Here is a 26,391-nt window from a genome sequence, read left to right on the forward strand (position 1 = left end):
AACCAGGAGGTTAATTAAGTCATATTAAATTCATCAACTGTAGGTTTAGGTTTCTTATCCACCAAGGTTAGGGTTGGCTCTCAGGGGAGCAGATAAACCGCAGGTATCAAATTAGGTTTAGGTATTAAATCCACTGACCTTAGGTACAGGTTTTCTTACCCGTTTCTCGGTCTCAGCACATTAAAATGCCAAAAACATCCAGCATTGATTGTAAAAATGGCGGCACCCTCTGCCTGCAGTAGGATTCCTCTCTGTGGTTCTGGAAAAGGCAACAGTCGGAGCTATTATCGATCTTAACCTCTTCTTTTCCATCTACAACTGACCCCGACTTTCTCCGTTTAGCTCTGTGTCTCTCCTGGAAGAACCCACAGATGGAGTATCTGCAGCCAACAATTTTGTCCTTTCCTTGTATTTCTCCAAATTAAATTATTTATGGAGCTGTGTTTTGTGTGTCAGATTTTGTGTTTCTTCCTGTTGAAAGGGTGTTGTTCCTCTCTAATGACACCACATGCTCGCTAAGGATGAGGGATTGCTGCAGAGTCAATAACTAGATGGAATTAGCTGGGTTCTTAGATAACTTTTTCCAACTCGTAACAATTGCACTGCATTATAATTAGGAATACACTGAGGGCAGCTGGATCTCAAACTGATTATATGATTAGATTGTATTTAGCTGATTTTGAGTCTGTATAACTGGATATGTCTTAAGTGCCTGGAGATTACAATTATTTGAATTGTTATGAACATGTTTTTGTTTTCTTCATGTTTCCTTGTCCTTTATTTCCTCTTTCTGCTACCTTAAAATATTTGCTTGTTCTGTTTTGGGTTATTCACTTTAGATTTGTCCTTTCCTGTCTGTTCCAGGACTTTCTTGTCTTTGCATCCTACTGCGCTGATTTTCTTTGTGCTTTTGCTTCAATAAAATGGCATAAATATAAGACACAAACACCAACAGGACTTGCGCCTTCAGAACATGTCGATCTTGTCTCTTTTTATTTTATTTGTTATATTTTCTTTCTCTTGTTTGTCCCAGATTGTTCTTTCTCCCCGTCTCTGAGTTTGTAGACACCCAGTAATACGTCTTACAGTGTCAGTCTCAGTGCTTTTCCGCTTTTTTGAGTCAAGAGTGATGAAAGTTTTTATCCGTTTGCCCTTTGGATATTTCACAAACTAAAATAACAGAAGAGTTATTTCTCCAAAGTTTGAATCAACATCTGCGTCTGACCGACTGAGATGTTTTTTATGGTCCATAAAGTTCAGGTTGGTTTGAGCTGCTGCGATGATAGATCGCACTCTGTCTCTGCTATTTGTTCAGCAGTTTTTCTTTCTCTGTTTAGTTTTGTTGTGAAACAAGAAGAAGTTATTTTAATCCCAAGATCCAAATTCAACAAACACTATCTGTTGCTCTTAGGTTTTCAGACAAGAAAAAAAAAAAAGAAAAGTTTGACAAAAACTAAACAGATGAGACAAACGCCCTAAGAGGATGAGATCAGGGGAAACGTTTCTGATAATATTTAATCTCAAAATTGTCGTCTAGGTTATTTTTGCAGCAAACTGGATCAAACAAATAAGTTTAAATTAAAACTGAGAAACTGTTATCGGACTTCTTCCTGGAAAAACCTGCTGGGTGTGGTGTCGATGTAGGAATTTCTGACTCTATTGTTGGACAAACGGTGTTTCCTAAAAACAGATTTTTATGAAATTAGGAAACAGGGTTTATTTTAGGTCTGGGGAGACCAATTTCAGCGTGGATTTTACACAAGATCAGATCAGACAAACCAAAAACAAAACCGAATCAAAATCCAAATAAACAAACAAATAAACATTTTAATGGAAGAAAATTGTTAATAAGAAAGTTTCTTTGCTCTTCTTTTTTAATCTAAAGTGTGTGACGTGTACAAAAGCCTCCAGAATTTCCCCAACTATCTAACATTAACCACTTATTTAAACCACCTTTATTTAAAGGCCTTCCTTTCGGGCTGGGCTAGGTCTGTTTTAAAGTGCTATATTGTACCAAAGGAGCATCCCAAGGCAGAGTTATGCAAACAACACCAACTTATTTACACTTACTTCTGAAGTTCTGATCTGAAAATTATTAAAAAAAAACAAATGTAATTGTGTTTGTACTGCAAGTCATAAAAACTAGTTGGGTTTGCTAATTGTAGATCTGAGTGATGAGTCAGCTAAGTACAGTTGGCTATTCATGCCAAAAACTGTCTTCTCAGCATTTCATGGCTTTGAGCGTTGCATAAGACATTTACTGACAAACGTCAATAGTGGGTGTGACTAAATAAAAGAGATATAAACCAAGTTGCAAATAAGCAGTTTATGTCTAAAGGTATTGCTACTTCTTATAAGCCCGGCAGCCATTCTGGATTTTGACATCAAGGTTGAATCCAGAATCCAGACCTCATAAAACACCCGACTTGATCGCAATGACACCTGGAAAGCTGAAATTTGACAGTATAACTCTAGATTCAAATCATAATCTATATGTCATGATCTGTGGGTTTTTTTCACTTAAATAACACCACCTTTACGTCAGCTGAAAATATACATATAGCCTATATGATTAATATAAAGTGAGGTTGGCACAAACTGAATACCTACAAGACAATCAGTGTCAACTCTTTTTTACTTGCATATGTTGAATATAGTCAATTAAAGCTTTAGTTGAGTACTGTTAAACATAAGAAAAACTTGTAACTTAACCTCACCTGATTAAACTGTATTTTTATACTTCATCATGATTTGCTAACATGTCCTTTCAGTGCCATTTGTATTCGCACCCCTACTCCTCCTTTTGTGTTGAATGAGTGAAGTTTGAGAAAACAGCTTTAACGCTCACATCACTCATGCATTGACTTTTTCAGCTATTCTCTGCCGTCAACTCGCTTTTTCAGCAGCTACAGCATTGTTTCTTATTGTTTAATATTCTCCACATGCCTTCTTTAAATATTTCTAATTCCACTCGCGGGAAATGCGCACTTTGCGGCTTCTTATTTCCTGCCGTTACCATAATAAATTGTGTTATCTGCATTTGTTATGTTATTTGCATCTGGGTCGTTAACTTTGCAGCAATCGCTCCAAACTGTGAAAGCATGTGGTGACTATTGAAAGAAAAAAAAACTTCCTTTTAACAGGAACAAACCTCTGGAAGAACCTGGATGGCCATCTGCCGCCACGTACCGCTGGTTTGAGAAGACAGAGCAGAGACATACAAAAACAAACACACAAGCACTGAACCAGGAGTACTTTCTATGTTTATTTTGACTGGATGGACGCCTATAGGTGGCTCATCTCTATAGAGAGCTTAAAATCTGTGTCGTATGTTGAGATACAATAAAGATCATTTAAGTCTGCAAAATAAAGAGTCACTACAAAATAAATATCAGACATGTGGGTTAAGTTTTTGCTAATAGCGCTCAATATTCCAGTTTTTTTTTTAATCAAACTTGTTATCATGAAGTGATTAATAAACCTGATCAGTAGAAGGAAATTGTCCCCCGGGAACATTCAGCCCTCAGGCTTCACAATTATATTTAGCTTACGTAGGTAAAGTAATTGATCTAATTGTGCACAACAGACACACATCCTCCCTTTTCCTGTGTTAGAGTTTCAGCAGTAAAATTACGCAAAAACTTTTTTCTCTTTGTTTTTACACTTGCAAAGTGTTTCCTGGAGCTGTTAGGAGCTCTGAAAAATGACAGACGACTTCCCGTGTGTGCTAACAATGGAAGGCGTTCAGCCTTGGCAATTTACCTCAGACTCTGAACTCCAGAGCACGAAGCTGGGTCTGCCCGACATTGCAGGTTCTCCAAAAAAGAACCACAAAGCAACCGTTCGGTGTGCTCTATGCCAGGCTGAATCACTGACCAGAAAATTCAAACTTTCTCTGAAAATTTCTTGCGGTGTGACTTTCCTGCCCTGGTTGTTAGCTTGGCCCTATAAGACATCCTGTTCCCAGTGTCGCTGCCAGCTGGTACAAATTTACGCCGCAGTCCTGCGCTAACACGCTAACTCCCCGCAGACACACATCACAGCCGTGAGAATGTGAGCGTCCGTCAGACTCAGATTCCCATGCTGACCTCCTAAGAGCTCAGGGGCTCCTGATTGGTCTTGGAGGCTCGTTGGTTAATCGACTGCATGATTGATGGGGAGCAGGGAGAAGCTGGTTTCTCTCAGGACCTACTGAGCCGACTCCAGGCTTTAGAGGCTTTTTATTGGTTCCAGCTCAGATTTACACCGGTAAAAAACAAGAATCATAACAAGATAAAAGTAATTGGCACTTTTATCATGAGCCTAGTACCTGTCAACTCACAAAGATTAAACTAATTTGTTGCACCATTATTCTGTCCTGTGTTTTATATTTAGGTTATACTTTTTCAGTAGATTCTGCTGTTTATATCAATCAATCAATCAATCAATCAATCAATCAATGTTTCATTACAAATAAATTCTCACAAGAACTACACAATATGCTTTACATAGGAGACAAACAGGATGCACTGAAAACACAAATAAAAAAACCCCAGTGAGTTAAACAAGGAAAAAAACCCAGAATGTACAGAATGTGTAGTTAACAGAGGTGACGCTGGTTTGAGGGAATGAGAAGAGGCGAAGACATTAGAGAGAGGCTTAAAAATAATCTTAAAGACAAGTGCACCAGTTTTTATGTGTACTGTTTTGACAGGAAATCCGTTATTCTTAAAATATTTTAGATAATAAGCAGATGTGATTGTTAAAATTTAGAACATCAAGGTTTGTCGCATGCCTTGTAGCGTTTAGCCTCATTGAGTCTTGTTGTTTGCTGCTTATAGTTGCATTTTTGAAAGGAAAAACAATGATTTTTGTCTCATCAGCTTTAAACTGAAAGAAAATTGGACCCATTAATTAATTTTATGGGTCATTACATAGATTTTTTTGTATGGAGAACATATTTTAAATAAAATTTTTTTTTTGTTTTACTCTTGTAGAGTGCAGCACTTGTGCAGCTATATTTTAAACACAGAGCAGAGAAAAAAGATGGATACTTTTGCTTTCTGTGGTTTTCTGATTAGTAACGCAGATTTTTAAACCAGACTTTTCTCTTCCAACTATCTGATTGGTTCACCACTGACAGCACATTCCTCTCTGACTGCCAAGTCTGTCAAAGAACAGGCGCACAAGAAAACAAAAAAGGATCACCTGAGAAGGTCCTGTTCCACATCCTGCGGGTCACCAAATCTCCTTTGGGTCTCTTGATGGGTCCAGATCCCGTTTTCTGCTGGCTCAGAGTCTCATTCAGAGCCTGAGTGTACAGCATCACGCCGTCGTAGAAACTCGCTGCTATCAGGTTGTGCTGACAGGGGCACACAGACACGTCAGGTTAATGGGATACGTCTGCTGGACGTCGTCTTGCATCCATAAATCATGATGAATGTAATTACCAGAGAGTCTTTGATGGTGAAGTTGAAACTTTCCTTTGCATCTCTTTTTAGATCTTCAACAAACTGGAAATACTCTGGGTTCTGAGGCTCCATGTAGGTCAGCACCTTCACACTCTGACAAGAGACATGCAGGATCATATATTGATGAATGGTAATCCAATCAATCAGGTCGTGGTGCTTTATGTATAGTGTTGGGAACAGGAAGTCACCTAGCCTCGTGAGACCATCCTGATCTCGCGAGGTTTCAAGGTTTCACTCGCAGATCAGTCTGGATACTCTCCGTTAAAGAAAATTTGGAGCAGTTCACCAAACGAACGTCCAATCAGCGATGGCTTTGAGGCGGGTTGAGGTGTGACGCAACGGGAAGCGCGTCAGTTCAGTCTAAAGAACATGGCGGCTTCAGCCGATGAAACTAGCGTTAGCGCGGCTATCGAGCAAGTTTTATCGGAATTACAGAGTATTTATTTGCTGAGCTAACGAGCCTTTACTTGCAGCAGCAAGAGTAGCTTGGCTTGTGGTTGTGTTTTCGTCGTCGCTCTGTTACGAGCGACGACGAATCTGATTGGTTCATTTGGCCCGTCTATCACCAACATAGGCCAATCAGCTGACCAGTATTTTCGCCCCTTCCCAAAATTACTTCAACGGAAGGTTTCCAGATGGATATGCGGAGCAAATCTATCTGGCGGAGTCAGGTAAGAAGTCACCATTACTGTCACAAAACTGGGGGGAAATAAAACGATGGAAATCCTGGCTGCTTCAAAAGGATAAAAAGGCTCAATGACTGCAACGTGTTGATCATCAAATCATTTGATAGACGAATCTGGAGCGTACAGGTGTGTGTTAAGACAACGTCAATGTAGAGCACAGGTGTCAAACTCAAGGCCCGCGGGCCAAATCCGGCCCGTCAAGGTAAGTTATCCGGCCCTCAAGAGCCAAAAAAAACAGCATATCATGTCATAAAGTAGAGGCATATATCCTTTTAAATTGTATAAAGTGGCTAAAACTGTGCCTCCTGTAAGTGTAACTCACCCCAATATCAACTTTTTTTGCAGATAAACTGTATAAACTGGGCCTAAGTTTGCTACTTTTATGTTACTGTGCATTTTTTATACTTCTATCTGAACTGTAATGAAATTATGAAATGAAAAGTATCGTCTATACACGTGCAACCGGCCCTTTTCATAACTTTGTGACGCCAAAGTGGCCCCATATAGAAATGAGTTTGACACCCCTGATGTAGAGGGACGTAAGCAATGACGTTGGAGACTGAACTGTCACTGCCAATCAAGGTATGAAAAGTTTTAACGCCAAGTCCACAACATCTGAAGCCTCTAATTCTGCACCAAGACATTTTATTCACAAAAGAAAACCATTTAATGTAACTAGCAGACTTCTCAGAGGTGGACATTCTTTCAAATAAAAAATAAAAAAAAACTCAGATCATGCAATGCTCAAAGAAGCCGACACTGCAGATCAGACACTACAGTTAGCTGAGGTTAGCAAGGGTACGTCTGAACGAAGCACAGTACTTACAGATCTATGCCATTTGCTCCCATGAAACCAAAGGGTCTATGTTAAGCCAGCATGTTAGGAGAAAACTAGACAAATAATGCATAATACAACAGGCTTAAATCAAAGGCGAACTGGAGATTCGCTCAGGTTTTATGAACACATTTCGAAACATATGAAGTTTGTCGATGTTAGAAGTAGGGCTGGGCGATATGGATTAAAAAATAAATCTCCGATTTTATCATACCAAATCCGATTAATCGATTTTTTCCTCCTTTTTGTTTCATAAAAAGAAATTAACAAAATTATTTTAAAACCTTGCTTTTTATGTCAAGCATTTCGTCTGGGAGTTGACCTGGATTCAAAGTGCAACTAAAAACATGCTGTAAAACATGCTTGTAAAACAAGATGGCAGCCGTGCCATTATAAACAATGAAAATACAACAAAACATTTGCTGCTAGTGGTATTACACATTGAGCTAAGAACAGGCTTCACTGCACTTGTGAACTTCAAACTAAATTTACTAAAAGTAAATAAGTAAATGAAGTATCTCGTATTATGGTAAAAAAAAGTTTCCACTTAACAATACTTTGACAGTACATTTGCCTAAACATATATTCAGCATCACATGCTGTTCTCTTCATGGAAACCCAATGAGTGTATTGCCAAAATAAAATCCAGATTTTCCAAAAATGAAATCTTAAAGAATTGTAAATTCGAATTAATCGATTAAATCGATTTATCGCCCAGCCCTAGTTAGAAGCACATTGAGGCCCACCCTCCTAGGAGCAATCCCAGTCAGAAGTAAACTAACGACCTGCCTGTCGCTCCCCTGGCTCATTAGGCTCTATCGTTTGGTGTAAGAGTTCACTCACGACTGTGGCTTGATGGGTTGAGTAGTCGTGTGGTAATCAGAAGGTTGTGTGTTCGATTCCAGCTTCCCCTTGCCACATGTCGATGTGCCCCTGGGCAAGGCACTTAACCCCAAATTGCCTACCGAGCTGTGTCTTGGTGTATAAATGTGTGTGCGTTAGTGAGACTGGGTGAATGTGGCTATAGTGTATAGCACTTTGGTCAGCATGACTAGAAAAGCGCTATACACGTTCAGTCCATTTACTTGGTCACCCAAATCCTGATGAGACCTCTCAGGTCCGGTTGCCTTGGATTTAAGCTGTTGACTTAGACATCAAACAACCCACCCCCTCCATCAATGCACAGTGATGGAGGGATGATGAAATATTGCACCCACAGGACCAGGTCACCCTTCAGTTGTCGAGCCAACAAAGAACTGATCTGTGTACCAAATTATATCCAGAGTCACATCTGAGCTGTGGCGTCTCTGCATTTGGGGCCGATGGGGCCAGGCCCCACCAGATGTTGCCGTGGAGCTCTATGTTCGCAATAATCAGTGGGACAGGATCCTTCTTTAAAGTAATATTGTAAAAAAAAAAAAGACTGATCCCCTCACCAATAAAATTCTGTTATAAACATTTGTTTCTACTCTATATGTTTAAGTCTGTCAGACAACTGACAAGCTCAGTAGGCTAAATCCTCTTGAGGCTCCTTGATGTTTGTTTAAACGTTTGTTTAAATAACGAACATCTGAAATCGCAGTGCGCTTGCCCATCACACTCGCAGTAGACAGCTATGGGGCACAAATCCTCTGGCCCCAAGCTCGTCCAATCAAAATACTGGAAATGCACACGTTACGTTTACGTTGTGCCGGAAAGTGTGCGACAATCTAGTGTTGTTGTCCTTGCTGGCTAATTGAAGGATTGATGTGAATCTTTTCTGTTCAATAAATTAACATTATGAGTGACCCTTTATTTGTAAATTTTATTCATAAAAATTTAATTGCATTTAGTTTATATAAAACCATAATTCTAGTTTGTTGGTTTATGCTAATTTATCTGTTTCATTTAAAATTGATCAGTCAGGTTGTATGCATCACAAAAAAAATTAGTTGCTGCTAATAGGTGTTGAGATTTTGTGCCCCATTTAACCTATGATGCCAGAGACGCCACACTATCTGAGGCCGTCTACCTGAAAGGTGAAGCTTGGCTAAAGCAGGGTCATTAAGATGTTAATGAAGCAAAAACAAAGGTGTGAACCTATAACAGGATGGCTAAGGAAGAAAAACCTCAAAGCGCTGCTAGTATCAGGTCAAAGTCCAGACCTCAACCAAACTAAGATGGTATGACGAGATCAAGAGCTCTACAAAAACACACTGTAAACATTAGCAAATGACAATGACCTGAAGCAAGGTTATAGCTGGAATAGTTGCTTCTGGGTAATTAGAGTTAGGCCTGATTTTTCCCACAATTGTACAACCAATGTAACAAATCAAATCCCCAATTATCCTAACACTGCTTTTCACTTCAGTTAGTCAACGAATCTGTTTAGAAACAATTTTACCAATAAATCTGAACAACTGGAGAGAATAAAATTACAAAAACCTGAATATTCTCTCACCTTGAATGCCAGTTTGGCTTCGTAGTCGTCCTCATCTCCTCGGTACCAGGGCATGCTGGGTCGCGCACCACCCAGGGATTCAGCAAATAGATCAATGAAGAAGAAGACAAAGTTCTCCAGGTCGGTCCCGTCGTTCCAGAGCTGGACCATCAGATTCCTGAAGATGTCCCGGTGGATGCACACATACACCACTGCCAAAGCAAGCCAATCAAATTAAATTAAACTCAGTTTTATTTATATAGCGCCAATCCATGATACACGTCATCTCAAGGCACTTTCCAAAGTCAAATTCACATTATACAGATTGGGTCAGATTATACAGATTTGTCAAAAAGGTTCCTATCCAAGGAAACCCAGTAGTACTGAGCATGCATGAAGCGACAGTGGAGAGGAAAACTCCCCTTTAACGGGAAGGAAAAAACTCCAGCAGAACCGGAACCAGCAGCAGGCTGGTTTCAATACGAGGGAAGGCAGAAAGGGAAGTTCTCAGCAACTGCGGTGAAGTTTATTCTAGGTTGGACAGTGGATATTCGTGCTCCGCGGCTTCAGCGGAGTCTTCCTCCTGTTCGAGCCGATACAGGGAGGCTCATCTGGGGCTACGCTCTCTGTCTGCTGGCTGGTTGTTGAAGCCGCGGAGCGTGAATATCCAATAATCAACCTAATGCCAACTTCACCGCAGTCTCACACCAGCTCCTTCCCGGCTGCCTCAAGACACTAACAGTAGAACAATTGGTTACTTTCACGTAAATTCACCAATAACCCAAAAAACGTTGGTAAATTTGCTTCTAGTCACTGTTTTGAAGAAACAAAGTCGCTAGAGGGTGAAGTTATCGCAACTGGGAGTTATTTAGGGACCGTGGATATTCGTGCTCAGAGCCCAGAGCAGGAGAGCTACCGACATCACTCCTAATTACGTCACATCAACCGAAAGTAAGAATTGTTGTCAAAAAAAATATGCCAAAAAGAGTTCATCAGATTTGACTTTCACAAGTGGAGCAGAACTGCTTTTGCCATAGTGCTCCGCTTGATTTATGAATGTGAATAGTTTTATTAGTGATTCATGCAGGGATAATATCTCAAATACCTATGGATACTACAATGGGAGAAGTAGGAGAGGAAAGAAGAACAAGAAGAAAAAAAGAAAAGGTGAAAGGAAAGAGGAGATAAAAGGAAGGAGAATGACTTTAAAACACAAGTTATTGAAAAAACATTGTACTTTGTTTAATTGACACTCTGCAAGTTCCTATATTGTCCACGAGAGAGGCGCTGTGTTAAATTAGGCAGATGGTAGCACTGAGCTTCAGATGTGGAATATTGATTTTAAATAATTTCTTAATTTTTATCTGTTTGATGTATTTTGTCATGTAGGACAGTGTTTTTAAGTTCCAAAAAATGTGAATAAATGTTTTTCAACATTGTACAATCACTGTGATCAGTTCTTATGCATAATGCACTTAGGTAAATGTTTAACTGAGTAAAAGTATTGTTGAAATTGCACATACTTTTCTTAAAAATGCTGAGGTTATTCATAATATATTGTGTAAAAGTGAAATTCATTTAAATATAAAAATCAACAACAAGTCCACATTTATTAGTTCTATTTAATCTTGCTATGAGTTTACTCGTGTGGCCCTCTTGAGATCAGATTAAGCTGAATGCGGCCCCTCAACCAAAATGGTTTAACCCAAGGAGGCCACTGATGATTTTAGACACAAAAGCAGGATTTAAACAAATATGCACAAATCCTTCTAAATAATGACCAGGATATGTAGACAGTACTATAAGACAACCATGTTAACAGTTTATTGACAAAAAAAAGGTGATTTGGGGGTGAGTTAGTCTCTAATTTCTGTCTGAACACTCTTGGGTCTTTTTGAGGAGATTTTGAGGCTCACTCTTATAGCTGTTTGTCTTTGGAGATACTCTGCACCTAATGGGTGACTTTTATTAGTTACACCCACTTATTTCAGGCTGTTTTAAGAAGACATTGTCTTTCTACGGAAAATAAGACTCTACAATGATTTTGTTCCGTCTTATAGACTGTCATTTAAATTATTATAACAGGCTTTTTTTTCATCTTAGTCTTAATGTTTACAGCAGTTTTGCGTTTCCTCATGAACATTTGGTTTTCTGCAGGATTTAAACCAAATGTTGTTTGGGCGTTTTCTCACATTGCACTCATCCAGCCTTGTTGTGTTGTTCTCAAACACATGTTGTCGGCCACTCTGCAGTGCTGCAGGGTCCGGTTTGTCAGAGGCAGACTGCAAACCAGGCATGGCTCTGTCTAACAGGGCTCATGACCTCAGCTTTCCGTCTCCATGGCGACAATCAAAGAACCCCTCCTAACGAGCTCAGAGGCTAGACAGGACACACTCGTTAAGGATCATTACGAACGATACGCGAGTATAGGTGTAAACTCAATTCTCAAGACGGAGAAAGTTCCTTAGAATTAAAAACATGGCAACAGAGGTTTTGATGGATTGTTTTTGCAGATAATGTCACTTTGTTTTCATCTTCACAGCCTCCCACTGTTTATTAGCGTTGTTTTACTGTATAAAGCAGGTATCTGAAACTCACACGACTGAATCAAACGATTGGGTCATTAGCAAGATTCAGCAGGACTTAATTAAAAGCTAAGGAAGATGTAGGTTCCCAACCTCTGGAGTAAAAACACTGAACGATGCCTCTTTTTTTCTTTGTTTTTTGTGCAACTTTATTTTTATTGCGTTGTTGAGAACCTGTGAGTCAGAACAAGAACATTTCCCAGTCACGCCGTCAGACCTTCGGTCTTTTACTTTTACTAGATAAGAAGAAATATGCAGGGTATACAAATGAAAACAATGGTTTCAGATATTACTCATTTAAAGCAGTAAAGAAAACAACACTCAAGACAGGAAAAGGAAGCGTGTTAAATAAACCCACTCATTAATTATACCTCTGCTGGTAAATATCTTTTCCATATAGACCACTTTATAATGTACAGGTCATGCTTTAGCCTCAAATGGTATGTTAGCTTCTCTAGACTGTTAATTTCCTTAACAATGTCAATCCATTGCTTAGTGTTAGGTGAGTAAGCCTGTAATCATTTACGGGTTACTGGTTTTTTTTTTTTTTTGCTCTAAGTTAATATTTTAGCAGGCCTCTGTTCCTTTAAATTTCCTGGAAGATCACCCAGAAATAGAGTTATGCAAGACACTTCTGTTGGCTCCGTCAAGCAAGGGTGCCGTCATGAGCTTTGGGTTCCCTGATAAAAAAAATTCTAAATTATCCCAAAAGTTCATACATATATATAAAATTCTCTTTTTTGGGGTCCCAATCAGTCAGGAACTTTTCCCCTTTATACGATGCCCCTGCTACCCGGATATCATTTTGCACATTTCCTGAATAGTTGGATTCTGGGGCAGCTCCAGAGTATGTGAAGGTGTCCATGTTCTACCTGTCTAAAACACATATCTTTTATTAATTAAATTTTAGATCAGGGATCCTCAACTCCAATCCTAAGGGTCTAGTGTCCTGCAACGTTTACATCTTTCCTCGTATCTCTGCTTCAACACACCTGGGTCAAATAATCATGTCTTTAGCAGGACTCTGGAGAAATTGACTGCATACTAAGGAGGTAATTCATCCATTTGATTCAGATGTGTTGGACCAGGGACACATCTAAAGGTACGTTCACACCGAACTCAAACAAGACATATTTTCCGCGTTATTCGCGACATAGAGAGCTGAGCAACGGCGTCAGCGACCCTGGATCCACCAGATAACGGCGGGCACCATCACCTGTAGCTGCGTCTCGATGACGGTCACTTCCAGCAGCTACTTCCAGCTTTCCAGGACTCAGCATGAGGACCTGCTGCCCCATGCCACAAACCTGTTTCCTTTGCAGTCATTTCCCGTGAGCGCCTCTCGCCTGCTTCCGGTTTCCCACCAGAGAGGCTCGTCGATAAATCTTTTAAATCACTCCCTGTGTACGACTGAATTCCCGGGTTCTCTCTGGGTAACTGCATTACAACCTGGGCCTTAGTCAAGGTGAAGACAGTACCAAATACCAGTCCATAAGGGCATAAAACCCTTTAACTGCTGCCGGAAAGCTAAGATAAAGAGAGAACAATTATGACTCAAAGCATATACATCCAAATAAACAACAGTATTGTTTCACCAGAAGAAGAATAAACTTCTGGTTTCCATCGACTGACCAGACCTGAAGCCGACTAAAAAGAGGAGATGCTCACGCTATCTGACACATTTGGGGCATTTTTGCTAAGAAGAGTGGACAAATATTGGAGATGTAGCTTGAAAATTGGAGTTTTTGTTTGTTATTAAATATGATTTTACATGTCACATTAAAGGGGGGGAAAAATTAAACGATTAATGTTAGTCTCATTGTTTTACATGGGAATGTAGAATATGTATTTTATCTCTCCGGCTCTGCTTTTTGTTCCCCATCTCTTGAAGATATGACCTGGAGATGCTGTTCATCTGGTACTGTTCAACAACACAACCCCCCCACCCCCCCACATTTATGGCCACTCCTGTATAAAAGGCCTTCAAACAAAACAAGCTTTTATTGCCACAGTACCCTCTCACATTAGCAGAACTGCTGCAGTTCTCAAACAGTAACCTTTTTTCTAACCTTCTTTATCATCCCGCTGGCTGTGGGGTGACAAGATAACCGCCTTATTACACTAGCAAGGCAGAAAGCCACTGGAAAACAATACTCCCGCTAAGACAGCCGCGGATTGTTACACCTGATAAATGCATTGAGCTGTATCAGTGCTGCTGGTCTAACACACATCATGTACCGTGAATATGTGCAGCACTGCTACAGAATGAATGTAACTGTGACTCAGATATGGGAATAATAAGCTGATAACAACAGTGCTTAATTTCATGCAACGCTTTCCCAACATCAGGCAAGCTGGATGCCTGAAACTCTAAGTGAACCGGACCTGATTCGGCTTATAATGATCTGGGGTCTCGTTTATGAAGCTTGCGTACATACAACACAGGGATTAAATCTTGCGTACATCACTTTCGACAAAAAAGGCAGTGATTTATAAAGAAAAACTAGAAACTTGAATGTGCGGTCCCTCGCACAAACTCTCACTCGTGCGTACGGCCGTTTCGGAGACAGTGGAAAGTGAACTGCAGCCATACTGCATCATGATTCCTGTCAGATGTTTAATTTCACTCCACATGGGACTACACTGCAAAAATTGAACTAAAAATAAGTACAATCTTCTTAAAATGAGTGTATCTGTCCTTGATTTGAGCAAGTAAAGAAGATTATTTGCCAATAGAATAAGATTTTTGCACTTAAAATAGGAATAACTCAACTCCATCGTCTTATTTCAAGTGCAGGATGTCTAATTATTTTATTTTAGGGGTCAAAATACTCATTCCATTGGCAGATAATATAATTTACCTGCTCAAATCAAGGACAAAAACACACATTTTAGGAACATTTTACGTATTTTTAGGTCAGGTTTGCAGTGTAGACTGACTTCATCAAAAGCATTCAAAACCTGCACTGATTTCCATGCTTGCACTGGTGAGCCATAACGCAACATAAGAACCTTTCAAATTAATTAAAAAAAAGGGCTATAATCTAACTTAAATCTTGAATCAAAGACTCTTTATCACGGAGGGTGGGGGGGTAACATCATTCCTCCCATATGTTTGGTCTCCCTTCCTCTTCAGAATGACGATGTGGACTCACAGCTTCCTCGCCGTTTATTTGTTTGTTGGTTTTTTTTACAACATTGACGTTTTAAAAACAGCAAAAATGCTCAATTTAAATAATACAAATTTAATAAAAGCCTTTCTGGGCCATTTTTTTTTTCAACACCACAGTTAACCATGGAATAACAATAATCAGTTGGGTCATTTAAATATATGTTGCCATTTCCGAGGTGCTTTGCAGCGACTGTTTATGGCTGAATGTGGGCGTGTAGTGCTGGTATGCGTGCACATGGTTTTATATAAATCTGAATTTCTTTTAGAGTATACCTATTTCACTAACTAATTTTATTAACTTTTAGCATAGATCCTATGTATAATCTTTAATAAGCGAGACCCCAAACCACTTGGAGGTACAGATAAAGCATTTAGATTTAATTTACAGTCAATTAGATCTTAGTTTCACAGCAAAAGTAACACATCCCATTCTGATGAAGTTGACCTTCATGAATCCCACATTATTGATCCCAATACTATTCATGATGGGATCACATCAATGCGCCAGTTTACACGCAGCAGTTAAATAACTCCTTGCTTACACAGGGATTCTGTTGAATATTTATTTTCATTGTGTGATTTATTTTGTGTTATACCATGGTATGGGTAAATACTCGATTCTGATAGGCTGCTGGGTATCCGTTAAAAAGTGTTATAGGACACCAATAAAAAAAAGTTCTGGTCAAATGTCCTGATTGTTCTAAATGATTAATTATTGCGTTGGCTCAAATGATAGCTGCTAACGGCAATACAGTTAATGTTGGCAACCTTGGCAATGCGTCACAACGAGGGATATTAAATGGTTCTCTCAGCCGCCTTTTGTGAAATTCTTATGATTTTAACGGTGAACAAAAATATTAAAGTAATAACAATTGATTTAATATTTCTTTCTTTCGTAAGTGACCATGGCATAAGCGGGATAATGCCCTTCGAGGCGTCCATTATCAGAAATTAATGGATGACCCGCCAATGCAAAGCGGATGACGGTTTCTTTCATGAAGTCCATTATCAGAAATAATGGACTTCATGAAAGAAACCGTCATCCGCTTTGCATTGGCGGGTCATCCATTAATTTCTGATAATTGATACGTTGTTGGGCCTTATCCCTTACTTATTTCATCCTCTTTATCTGCACTTAATTTTAAGTTATTCTATTGGTTTTCTGTGCAGTGCTTTGTGATAGTTGTCTGTAGAACGCATTTAACAAATAAACTTTACTTACTCGTCTTAGATGGCCAGACAGTAAACAGGGACATAAGCTTCAGCTTGGGTTCTCATCCAGCCTTACTGGTAAAAGCTCCAGCAGTTTTAAAAGTTTTTAATATTGTTCTGACTTTAAATATGGCAACCTTAGGCGAGTAGTCTTTTAGGCATATTGTGGCTTATAAACATTAACACTCATCTGCCTCAGTTAATGCATGTTCTCCCGTCTTGCCCATTTTACAGATACTAAGACTAATGGGCTTGCGGGTAACATCACATCTATAGTATGCAAAAAGAAGAAAATTTGATTACGGATTAAAAGTTCCTAGACACAAAAATAAAGTTGGAAGATAATCGGTTAGATTTACCCTATAGGAATTGTTTAAGTCAATAGTGATCTTTTTTTAATTTTTATTAATTGACTAAATATACCAAATTAAAGTGGGAATTTCTAAAGTTTCAGTGTGAGATTATGTTGTTGCAATAAACAATGATTTAACTTTTTACGCATATTTACAAGCGGTGACAAAAAGACTTTTTGCTGTGATAGGGAAAGTACTGGAAGGGAAAATGAGTAAAAAGCAAATGGATTTAAAAGAAAACATTTAGAAATAACGAGGAACGGCTGTTCAAGGCCACTTTAAAAGGACTACAAGGAAAACAGTGTTCTTGACAGAAAAACATAAAGAGATGTGGAAAGGTTCAAAACATTGGGACACGACTGTACAGTATTTTTTTCCCACCAGATAACCAAATATTAATGTTGCATGAGAAGAAGTGAAAACATCCTTCCCGCACTCTACCCCAAACATTCGGGCCAGTCCTGTTACACCACATTCTGCTTAAATCTGGAGCAGACTGAAAATACCAGCCTCCCCAGTGTCACTCAAAGTCCTAGAAAGAAAGAAAAATTGCCCTCCCCAGCCCGCCACACTCGGTCCCCCGAGGTAGAGTCAATTATTGCGGACAGCGAGTTTCACATGTGAAACCCAGAAACATCCGTGATGTTTGTCTTTGGAGAACTGTTTTTAATAAAACTTGAAGAAAGAAAAAAAAAAAAGAAGAGAGAAACGTTTTGCTGTGACACACATGCACATTTGCTCTGTTTCCATGACTTCAGAGGACATTAATCTGACTTTTACCTGTTTCTGAAAAACATAACCCTTTCTCCAAGCAAACCATAAATGTCTTCACTGTCACGCGTTTTGATATACGATATGTGGAACTGAAGACACTTCCCCATAATGTGGCTGTGTAAACGGATTTGCATCCCCGCAGCATGAATTATATCAGCCGAGCACACAGAGACACGGCGAGGGGTAATTACTTTTAGGACGTCCAACACTGCCGGGGGCAGCAGCTGGTGTCGGTTAGAGGACAGCAGGAGCCGTTAGCAAAGCCTGTGATGATGTCATGACAAACGTTGAGCTGCACCCAGTGTGCTTCAGTCCTGCCTGTGTCTAATCTTAAAAAAGGTCACCAACACTTCTAAAACATCTGCACAGGACAGCCATGAAAAGATTCGTATAATATGCACACACGTCAAATCTATAGTGAAAAAGTGGGTGATTTAGTTGGGGGTGACTAAAGTTTGTTAACTGATAAAAAAATATTAGTTCAGGTTTCTGTGTAAGGCACGTATTCAGGTCCAAGTAAGCAGAAATAAAAGCTGTGACATAAACATAGAGCACATTTAGCTCAACAACAGTTCAGAGAGTTAATCAGGGGCGGTTCTAGTACAGGGGCCAACAGGGGCCTGTGCCCCTGTAGAGCTGTTCCTGGCCCCTGTACTAAAAACATGATATTAAATTTCTTAGGATGATAAATGCTGACAAAGATACCGTGACTGACTGGTCATTTGGATCAGTTGTATTTTTTTCGTTTATGTTTTTACCCAATAATAAACATAACAAAATAAATATAAAAAAATATCAATAATTAAAAATTAAGCTGTTTCACGTTAAGCTCCTGCTGTATTGAGAAAAGATCAGGGGTCTGCAACCTGCAGTTCCAGAGCCACAATTGGCTCTTTGGCTTACTTAATATATTAAATGATGAAATGTTGACCTGATAAGTCCCCCCCCAATCTTTTGTTTTGTGCCCCTGTGAAAAAACACTGGCCCCACCCTGGCCCCCCTGCTAAATTTGGTCTAGAACCCCCACTGGAGTTAATACTACAGTGACAACGTTGGATTTGACCTTTCACATACATTTACAGTACAGTAAAAAAAAAAAAAAAAATTGTATTTGCCCCCATACAGATTTGTACTATTTTGGCTTTTTTTTGTGGCAAACTTTGATGTTCAAGATTAATAGGAAAACATGACCCGAGTAACTCAAAAACAGCTTTCAAATGCTGGTTTAATCCCTTTAGAGATGAAAACCTATAAAGCCTGACGAGGCAGACTGACTTATGCTATGCGTTTTCAATACACAGCTTATCAGTCTGGGAAAGCTCATGCTGGATTCACACTGAACACGTTTTGAGTATCTGGGCACCTGGTTTACGAGCAAAGTCTATGGTGGAGCGTAGAGAGGTTCTGCACCGTGTTTGAACCGTTGGGAGCTTCGTGTTTTGGGCTTACAAGCCTCTGAGCGTCCAAAGAGGCAGACGCTCGAGTTGGAAAATCTGAACTGTTGCAGCTGGACGAGGAACGTCAACTAATCAGAGAGACACCGGTGACGGAGCGGCAGATTTTCCAACGGGACAGAAGGACCATTGAAAAGCCGGGAAGTTGACGATGGAGAACAAACTCATCGCGCTGTTTTTACCCTTTACTATTATCTACGATCAGTTGAGTTATCACTACAGAGACAGTAGGACACAGGTTTGACACCTGTGTCCTACTGTCTCTGTAGTGGGCCAAATCCGGCCCGTCAAGGTAAATTATCCGGCCCTCGAGAGCCAGAAAAAAAGGCATATATCCTTTTAAAGTGTATAAAGTGGCTAAAACTGTGCCTCCAGTAAGTGTAACTCAACCCAATATCAACTTTTTTTGCAGATAAACTGTATAAACTGGGCCTAAGGGTGCTACTTTTATGTTACTGTGCATTTTGTATACTACTATGTGAACTGGAATGAAATTATGCAATGAAAAGTATCATCTCTACACATGCAACCGGCCCTTTTAATAACTTCATGATGCCAAAGTGGCCCCATATATAAATAAGTTTGACACCCCTGCAGTAGGAGATGGCCTGGAAGAGGATGAGCAAGAAAATTTGGATCTTGGTCAAGATATCAAAACTTTTAATATGCTAAATATTTCCCTGCATTGGAGGAAAAGAACAGGGGAGCTCCTCCCAACGCACATCAGACCAGTCTGTCCGCACTTTTCTCATGCTTTGCACAACCGTCCAAGCTGAGGCGCTGGACTGAACGCACCGTTAGACTCTCTGGTCTAAAACTTACCGGACTAATCACAGCGTGGGAGGTGGGAGTTTACGATGTGTCGCTCTTTACCCATAACTGTTCTGTAACCATAACAGTCAAGATGGCAGCAAGAACGGAGCAATGTTTCAATGAACTCAACAAGTGGCTTCTCTAAGAACTAAAACAGAGTATGTTGCTTGGTTAGTTTGCATCACGTCCGTAGTTCTTTGATTGGTTCCACCCTGTTAGTCCCGCCTTTGAAAATCGGGCTCTACCAGCGGCTTTCCAGACTGATATGCTGTGTTTACGCCATTTCTGGCTGACCAGGCCAATAAAAACCACCCTGGCCCTATGTAAAAATATAATTACTCCCATTGTTAAAATCATGAATTAACTATGATTGGTTCAATTTCACAAGCAATTTTATCTATCTATCTATCTATCTATCTATCTATCTATCTATCTAGATAGATAGATAGATAGATAGATAGATAGATAGATAGATAGATAGATAGATAGATAGATAGATAGATAGATAGATAGATAGATAGAGCTACACTGCTAACACGTTCACAAGGTGGTAAGGTAATGGACCAAAGTGTTTCCTAAACATCTCCACATGTTCAGAACAGGGCTGCTGTGTTTAACACAAAACCTGCCAAAAAAAAACAATACAAACTTCAAGCGGTCCAGTTTGTTTCTTTTAGGAAATATTACAAAGTTGGGGAACTGCGGCCATCAGCCAGAAGCATTTTTTTGAATCATATTCATATCTTTAAATTTATTGATTGACTGACTGATAAAGTAGCAATGCAGACATAGTGGTGGAAGCAGTAGGGTTTAGCAAAGGCATAACTTTGCTAAAGCAACAGTGGAGAACATGATTTTTCATGAGCCTAATATGTTATGTTTGTGATTTTTATCTGTGAAATGTGATATATAAATAAGATTTCCTTACTTACTTATGCTTTCGTTGGGATGTTTAACAGAAGGTAGCACATAATTGAGTGGAAGTGGAATTATTTTTGTTTTTCTTTGCAAACCAAACAGAAATTTTCAAGTGTTTCCACACATCCCCAGCTTTCTTTAAATCTGGACTTTGACCTAACCAAACGTAGCTCTTGCTGTAGGCTTACGGTCGTTGTCCTGCCGGAAGGTGACTCTCTGCTCCAGTCTCAACTCTTGCAGCCTCTAACATGTTTTCTTCCTGGATTGGCCTGTTTTTTAACTCCATCCATCTTCCCTTTAACTCTTCCACGGTGCAGTTGGAAGTAACAGCCTGATGCTGCCACCATATTTCACCACTGGGGAGGACACATTTAGAGCACTGTGCAGTGTTGGTTTTATGAAAAACAGCAATGTGCATACTGGAGTGGAAAAGTTCAATTTCTCAGTGCAACATGAGCGTTTGCTGGGTGTCCGACATTCACTGCTTGTGACAAACTGAGCATCGGACCTTTTTATGACTTTACGTCTTTCAACGAGTGCTTTCCTCTCGCCATTCCTTCATAAAAGCCAGATTTGCGATGTGCACGTTTAGCTGTCCTGTGCACAGTTTCTCCACTCTGAGCTGTGGATCCAGGAATATTTGGATAGTAATCAAATAATTCCCAGTACATGAATAGCATTTGCTGTTCAAATGTCCGCTTTTGGTAAAGACAATCAAAGGGAATATAAGGGTAACGCCAGTGTATCAGTTCAGATTTAACCAATCTTAGCAGGAATTTACATCATATCAGATTTCATGGAGGAATAAGCATCTATACGCAAAGCGTGTGGTTATACACGATACCTTATGTTGAGCAGTTACTTCACTCCATGACGGCAGCGGCATGTTTCACATTAAATAAACATTAGAGGATTAGGGGGAACGATTCTATTTCCTCCACACTTTGTTCCTGATTACTGACAGGTGTGCACAGCAAATGCACTCACATCATTCTTCCCACCTGGGGGACGGGGGTGGGGGTGTAGTGCCCACCAGCAGAATACACTCGACTGATTCTGCTTCTGAGCTGAAACCTCACAAAAAGGTCTGGTGTTACTGTCCTGACCAAGCAGGAATGTCCTTACAATGCAGGAATGTCGTCACTCCCGGGGCCCTGAACAGAAATCGCTGCCAATAAATGCAGGGTGAAAAAAAAGAAAGACAAAAAAACAACAACAACAAAAGAAAAAACATGTGAACCCAAATGGAGACAAAGATATAAAACTGAAGTCAGTCATTAACCAGTTCTGAGAAAAATCAAGCAATAATTAACCTTCATTTAACGACATCTAGGGAGGGAGGGAGATCTAAAACAAGGGAGGTCGAGGAAAGTACGGCAGGCGGAAACAAAGGGGAAGGAGCATGTGGGAGTGAAACAGAACCAAAACAGGGAAGTTGAAGCAGTTGAAGTGTTGGACCTCGAAGGTTCGTGCAAACCTGACAGATGGCTAATCACGAAAGAAAGGCAGAAAAAAAACTTTGAGAAATTCTGAGCAGATAAACTTTCCGTTTATCTAAATATCAGCTGAAGATAAATAAAGTAAAATTTAATTTTTTTTTATTTAATTTATTAAAACGTAGAGCGGAAGATTTTTCTGGAAATGTAGTTAAGAAATCATAAAGATTTTATACGCAGACACCTCAATATTTGCTAAAGTACATCCTGCGTCGACGCCATATTGGATGGGTCTCTCCTACTCTAGGCTGGCATAGTAGCTGACAGGAGTAAACGCAGAGGGATCAACTTTGTCTGTATTTTCTGCAGCTTATGGTTGCAATAGCCGACGAGAACTACTGAAAGTAGATCACGCGGTGCAGATTGCCATTTTGGGCTGAGATTGGTTCTGAAGGTGTGTTTTTACTTGGTGAGAACATTGCAGAAACCCAACCGACGGGCCATATTTTCATGCTTATTTATTTGTTATCGCCGTATTTCACAAACTAAGGCTGAATCAGGTTGCCAAATTAAGTACCCTGGAGTTAAAGAGCACAAACAATTGAAAGAAGCTGTGCAAAACAGTTCTTTTCCAGCAGGCAGGGTAGTGTATAACACTGGAATGACCGGGAAATTTTAAAGAACCCTTTTTCAGGCCTGTGTATGCATGTGTGCAGGATTGTAGATGTGAGAGAATGAAATAAATTTGAATGAACAACCCAACTTGATTGAAATATGTAATACATTTATCTTTGTTTAGAGCATAAAACAAAGTATTTCAGCATTAAAACATGTATTTTTATGTGTAACAGCAACCTGTGTCACAACCACATCTCTGAGGTTTGTAACAAACCAACCGTGTGAAAACTGGGTAAACATTCAGGGAGTTATGATTTACTTTATCTGGGCAAACAGCCTCCTCAGTACAAATAAATGCACTGGGGTCACGTGAGAGACCCATCCAAGATGGCGGCTGCGCTGAAACGTCAGCTCAAATAGGCAGCGCCATTCCTGGGGCGTCTACCTATATAATGTCTATGCTAAGAAACATCCATGTCCCTTTTTGAATAACTGCTCATGAACAAGACAGTCTTATCTGCTCTTCCGCTTCTGTGGGGGATCGCGTGAAAAATAAAATCTCCCAAATTCCCTCTGGTCTTATTTCTTTCTACTGAGGCCTTCCTCTTCTTCTCATAAACTTGAACGCGGTTAGCTTCTAGCAAATCTCAGCCATGTTCAAAGTATATGGTGAGAGCAGTGGAGCTACAATGAATGGCTAACACCAAAGCTAACTGCTAAGCTAACCGCTAAGCTAACTGGATACATAAGTGCACCTGCGAAGCAAGAGGTAACTAGCAGGGAGCGTTCACGCACATTGTCGTTACATGAATGCATTACAATGATTGGCATGTGGGACAATCAAGGTGTCCCATATAAGGGTGATACCCTACGGAAATCAAAGCCTAAAAAAGATAATTCACTATACTTTTAAGTGAAAACAGCTATCAAATCCAACCTGGCTCTATATGAAAAGGCTGCCATCAACCGGCTATGACTCTTTTAAATCAGCGTGGAGGGATTTTCTTCACAGTGCAACAATTTGTCACTAGTGGACTAGTCCACCTTGCCCTGCTCCAAGCCCCTCTGGTGTTATTTTATGATTTTCCGGTGTAGAGCTAAATTAACATTTCCATCAATAAAAGCAAGTCATGAAGTTTCTGAAGCAAAAAGAAGCCCCCGATCATCACAATACCACCCCCATGTTTGGCCCTTGGTGTGAAATGCTGTTAGTTTTACATGTTCCCACTGTGGGGTGCCTGGGGAGCATCCTGAGAGCCAGAGAGGAAGTCTGTGGGATTTGAACCCAGAACCTTGCAGCCTCCCCACCACAAGGCCACCGACTCCCCCTGCTGCTCTTGGAGTAGTTATTGTAGACCATCATATTCTGGGAAGGCTCAAAACTGAACCATGATTTCTCCATTATTAGACACCATGGTTCACTTGAGTCCCAAAAGCCTTAAAAATTAGATTTTAGATTTCTAATAAAAAAAAATGTGTTCCAGGCTTTCCATGGCTATCAGGGACTTTTTTTTCTTGTCTGTTCTTAAAATCTCTTCAGATCGGGACATGATGTGTTGCTTTTTGATAGCTTATAGTCTACATGATGTAGTGAGACAGTTTCTGTTATATATTGATTCGGCATGGCTAATGAAAAAGAGCTCACCTTTCAAAAACATGAAAATAAAAAAAGGTTCATCACAGTTACTGTATGATTTTCTAAAGGTGGGATAAATACTTTTTCACATAAAAGGTTTGCTTGGGCAGCTTTTTTTTTTACCTTAACACTAGAGACAATCATTTAAGTGTTAACAAAATCAGCCCTGGTGCATCAAAGAACTTGCTGTAGGCTGATATATAGACTGAAATGCAGTGTTGTATAGTAACGAAGTAAAAATACTTCACTACTGTACTTAAGTATATTTTGGAGTACTTTATACTTTTCTCGAGTATAAAATTTTTTGATTACTTTTACTTTTACTTCACTATATTTCTGAACTTAATTGCATACTTTTACTCCAATACATTTTTAATGTTTGGTTTAGTTACTCGTTACAAAAAGAGAGACTCACGCACACAGGTGTTTTGACCCCACATAGTGATTGACTGCGACAAAGTGGGGACTTGCCTGGGCTTGTTCATCACCACCAACAGGATAAGAAGCTGGTTCGGTGGTAAAGCAGGTAAAATTAACCTTGTGGTATAGGTAAAGCATCTAATAGCAGAGAGTCATAATTTTCTTAACTAAATGATAACCTGCAGGTGTATCTATTAGCAGGTTTACCACTTCCTGTAGTTTAACTAAACCTGGTTTATCACTTAACCATGTTCTTAGTATACACCCCCTGTTCTAAATTCTGCCTGCACTTGGTTGTGTACAATTTTAAAGTGCATAGCACTGACCTTACTTGAAGAAGGAAAACTGAAAGCTTACAAAAATGTTGTATTTTCTAAACTTGGTCTAAATTTCTCCTGCACTTGGTTGTTTATGTTTTTTTAAGTGATTTTGACTCCAAGTTTACCAAAATGGGAGTTATTAGTGTTGAATATTTCACTTATTTCCTTTTTGCAGTACTGTACCAGAAAAATCTGCCATTTCTATGACATAAAATCATTTAAAAAATCCACTTATAGAAGCTGATCTATCAAAGAAATAAGTGTCAATGAAAACAATGTGGACAGGAAAGTTATGGGGAAAGCTGTTCAAGTCTACGCATTGCCATGGCCATGGATCAATCACCAAGACAACAAGTGAATGAACAATGAATGAAAGAGCGGACGACTTGAAGTAAAGCAATGAAGAGGAACTTCAAAGACTCAAGCAAACATTGAAAGCAGCTGGAGAGTCAGAGTTCAGATGCCCCGGCTGATCGCTAAAGATAAAGCAGGAAGAAAGGGAAAAAGGACGCTGACCTCTGCCGTTGTCTCGGATCTCTTGGGCAACCAACTTGTAGGTGATGCCCGCACCCACTGAGATATCATAGGTGGAGATGTTCTGCTTTTTCAGCAGGTCGTAGACTCCCTCCACAGCGAAGTAGTACGGCCTGTCGTCGTTGCTGTCCTTGGTGTCATTGTAGAGAAGCATGACATGCCGATGCCATTTAAATGTCTCTTGGATCTTCAAACCAAACTCCCCCAGCTTCAAATGTGTGGGGCCTGTGTTGGTGACTGCTCCGTAGAATTTGAAGCCTATGGCACTGGCCCCAGCCGTCACCATAGGCACATCCCAGTGGGTAGTGAAGCGGGCAACAGGCGAGGAAGAGTAGTCGCACCCGGGACCGATGAAGGCCCAGGGATCGTGGGCAAATTTCAGGTCGACGGCGACCAGCGGGGCCATTGAATCGGAGCAGAAGCCAGCGCTGTTCTCCGAGTTGCCGTGAACCAGCTGCAGCTTCAGGCCGGGGAGCAGCCAGGGGTCGCAGTTCACCCGCGAGATGGCCTGGTGAAGGGCCGGCGCCACGCGAGGCCACGCCCACGGATAATCCAAGTTGGTCATGGGCAAGATGGCTGCGAGAGTGACATTCTGACGGTCGTCTGTCGTGCTGTCGGAAGCGAAGGAGCAATCATCGTCGGACTGGACGCGAGGAACGCAGAGGAGGAGCAAGAGGCAGAGCCAGGACGGCATGACGGCGAGGAGTTTGGTAGCCTGACAGACAATCTGCAGGGAACAGATTAGACAACCTATTA

The 26,391-nt window shown here is 40.2% G+C and overlaps 1 protein-coding gene across 3 annotated transcripts in view; it reads right to left on the minus strand.

The window, feature by feature from the left end:
* The window catches only part of npr1a (natriuretic peptide receptor 1a), a 66,858-nt gene that overhangs the window by 32,010 nt on the left and 8,457 nt on the right, over positions 1-26,391 (minus strand). For 2 of the 3 annotated variants that reach the window (XM_036145394.1, XM_036145395.1), the window contains exons 2-5: positions 25,618-26,362; positions 9,412-9,602; positions 5,430-5,543; positions 5,188-5,341 (exon numbers count right to left, since the gene is read on the minus strand). In XM_036145394.1, the coding sequence (XP_036001287.1) occupies positions 5,188-5,341; positions 5,430-5,543; positions 9,412-9,602; positions 25,618-26,329 (1,171 nt within the window). In that variant the 5' untranslated portion in view covers positions 26,330-26,362. Of the gene's footprint in view, positions 1-5,187; positions 5,342-5,429; positions 5,544-9,411; positions 9,603-21,515; positions 21,539-25,617; positions 26,363-26,391 lie in introns of those variants that run through there. The other variant, XM_036145396.1, reaches the window with a different exon arrangement.

The sequence above is a fragment of the Fundulus heteroclitus genome, chromosome 13 (assembly GCF_011125445.2).
Source record: "Fundulus heteroclitus isolate FHET01 chromosome 13, MU-UCD_Fhet_4.1, whole genome shotgun sequence".
Classification (NCBI taxonomy): Eukaryota; Metazoa; Chordata; class Actinopteri; order Cyprinodontiformes; family Fundulidae; genus Fundulus; species Fundulus heteroclitus.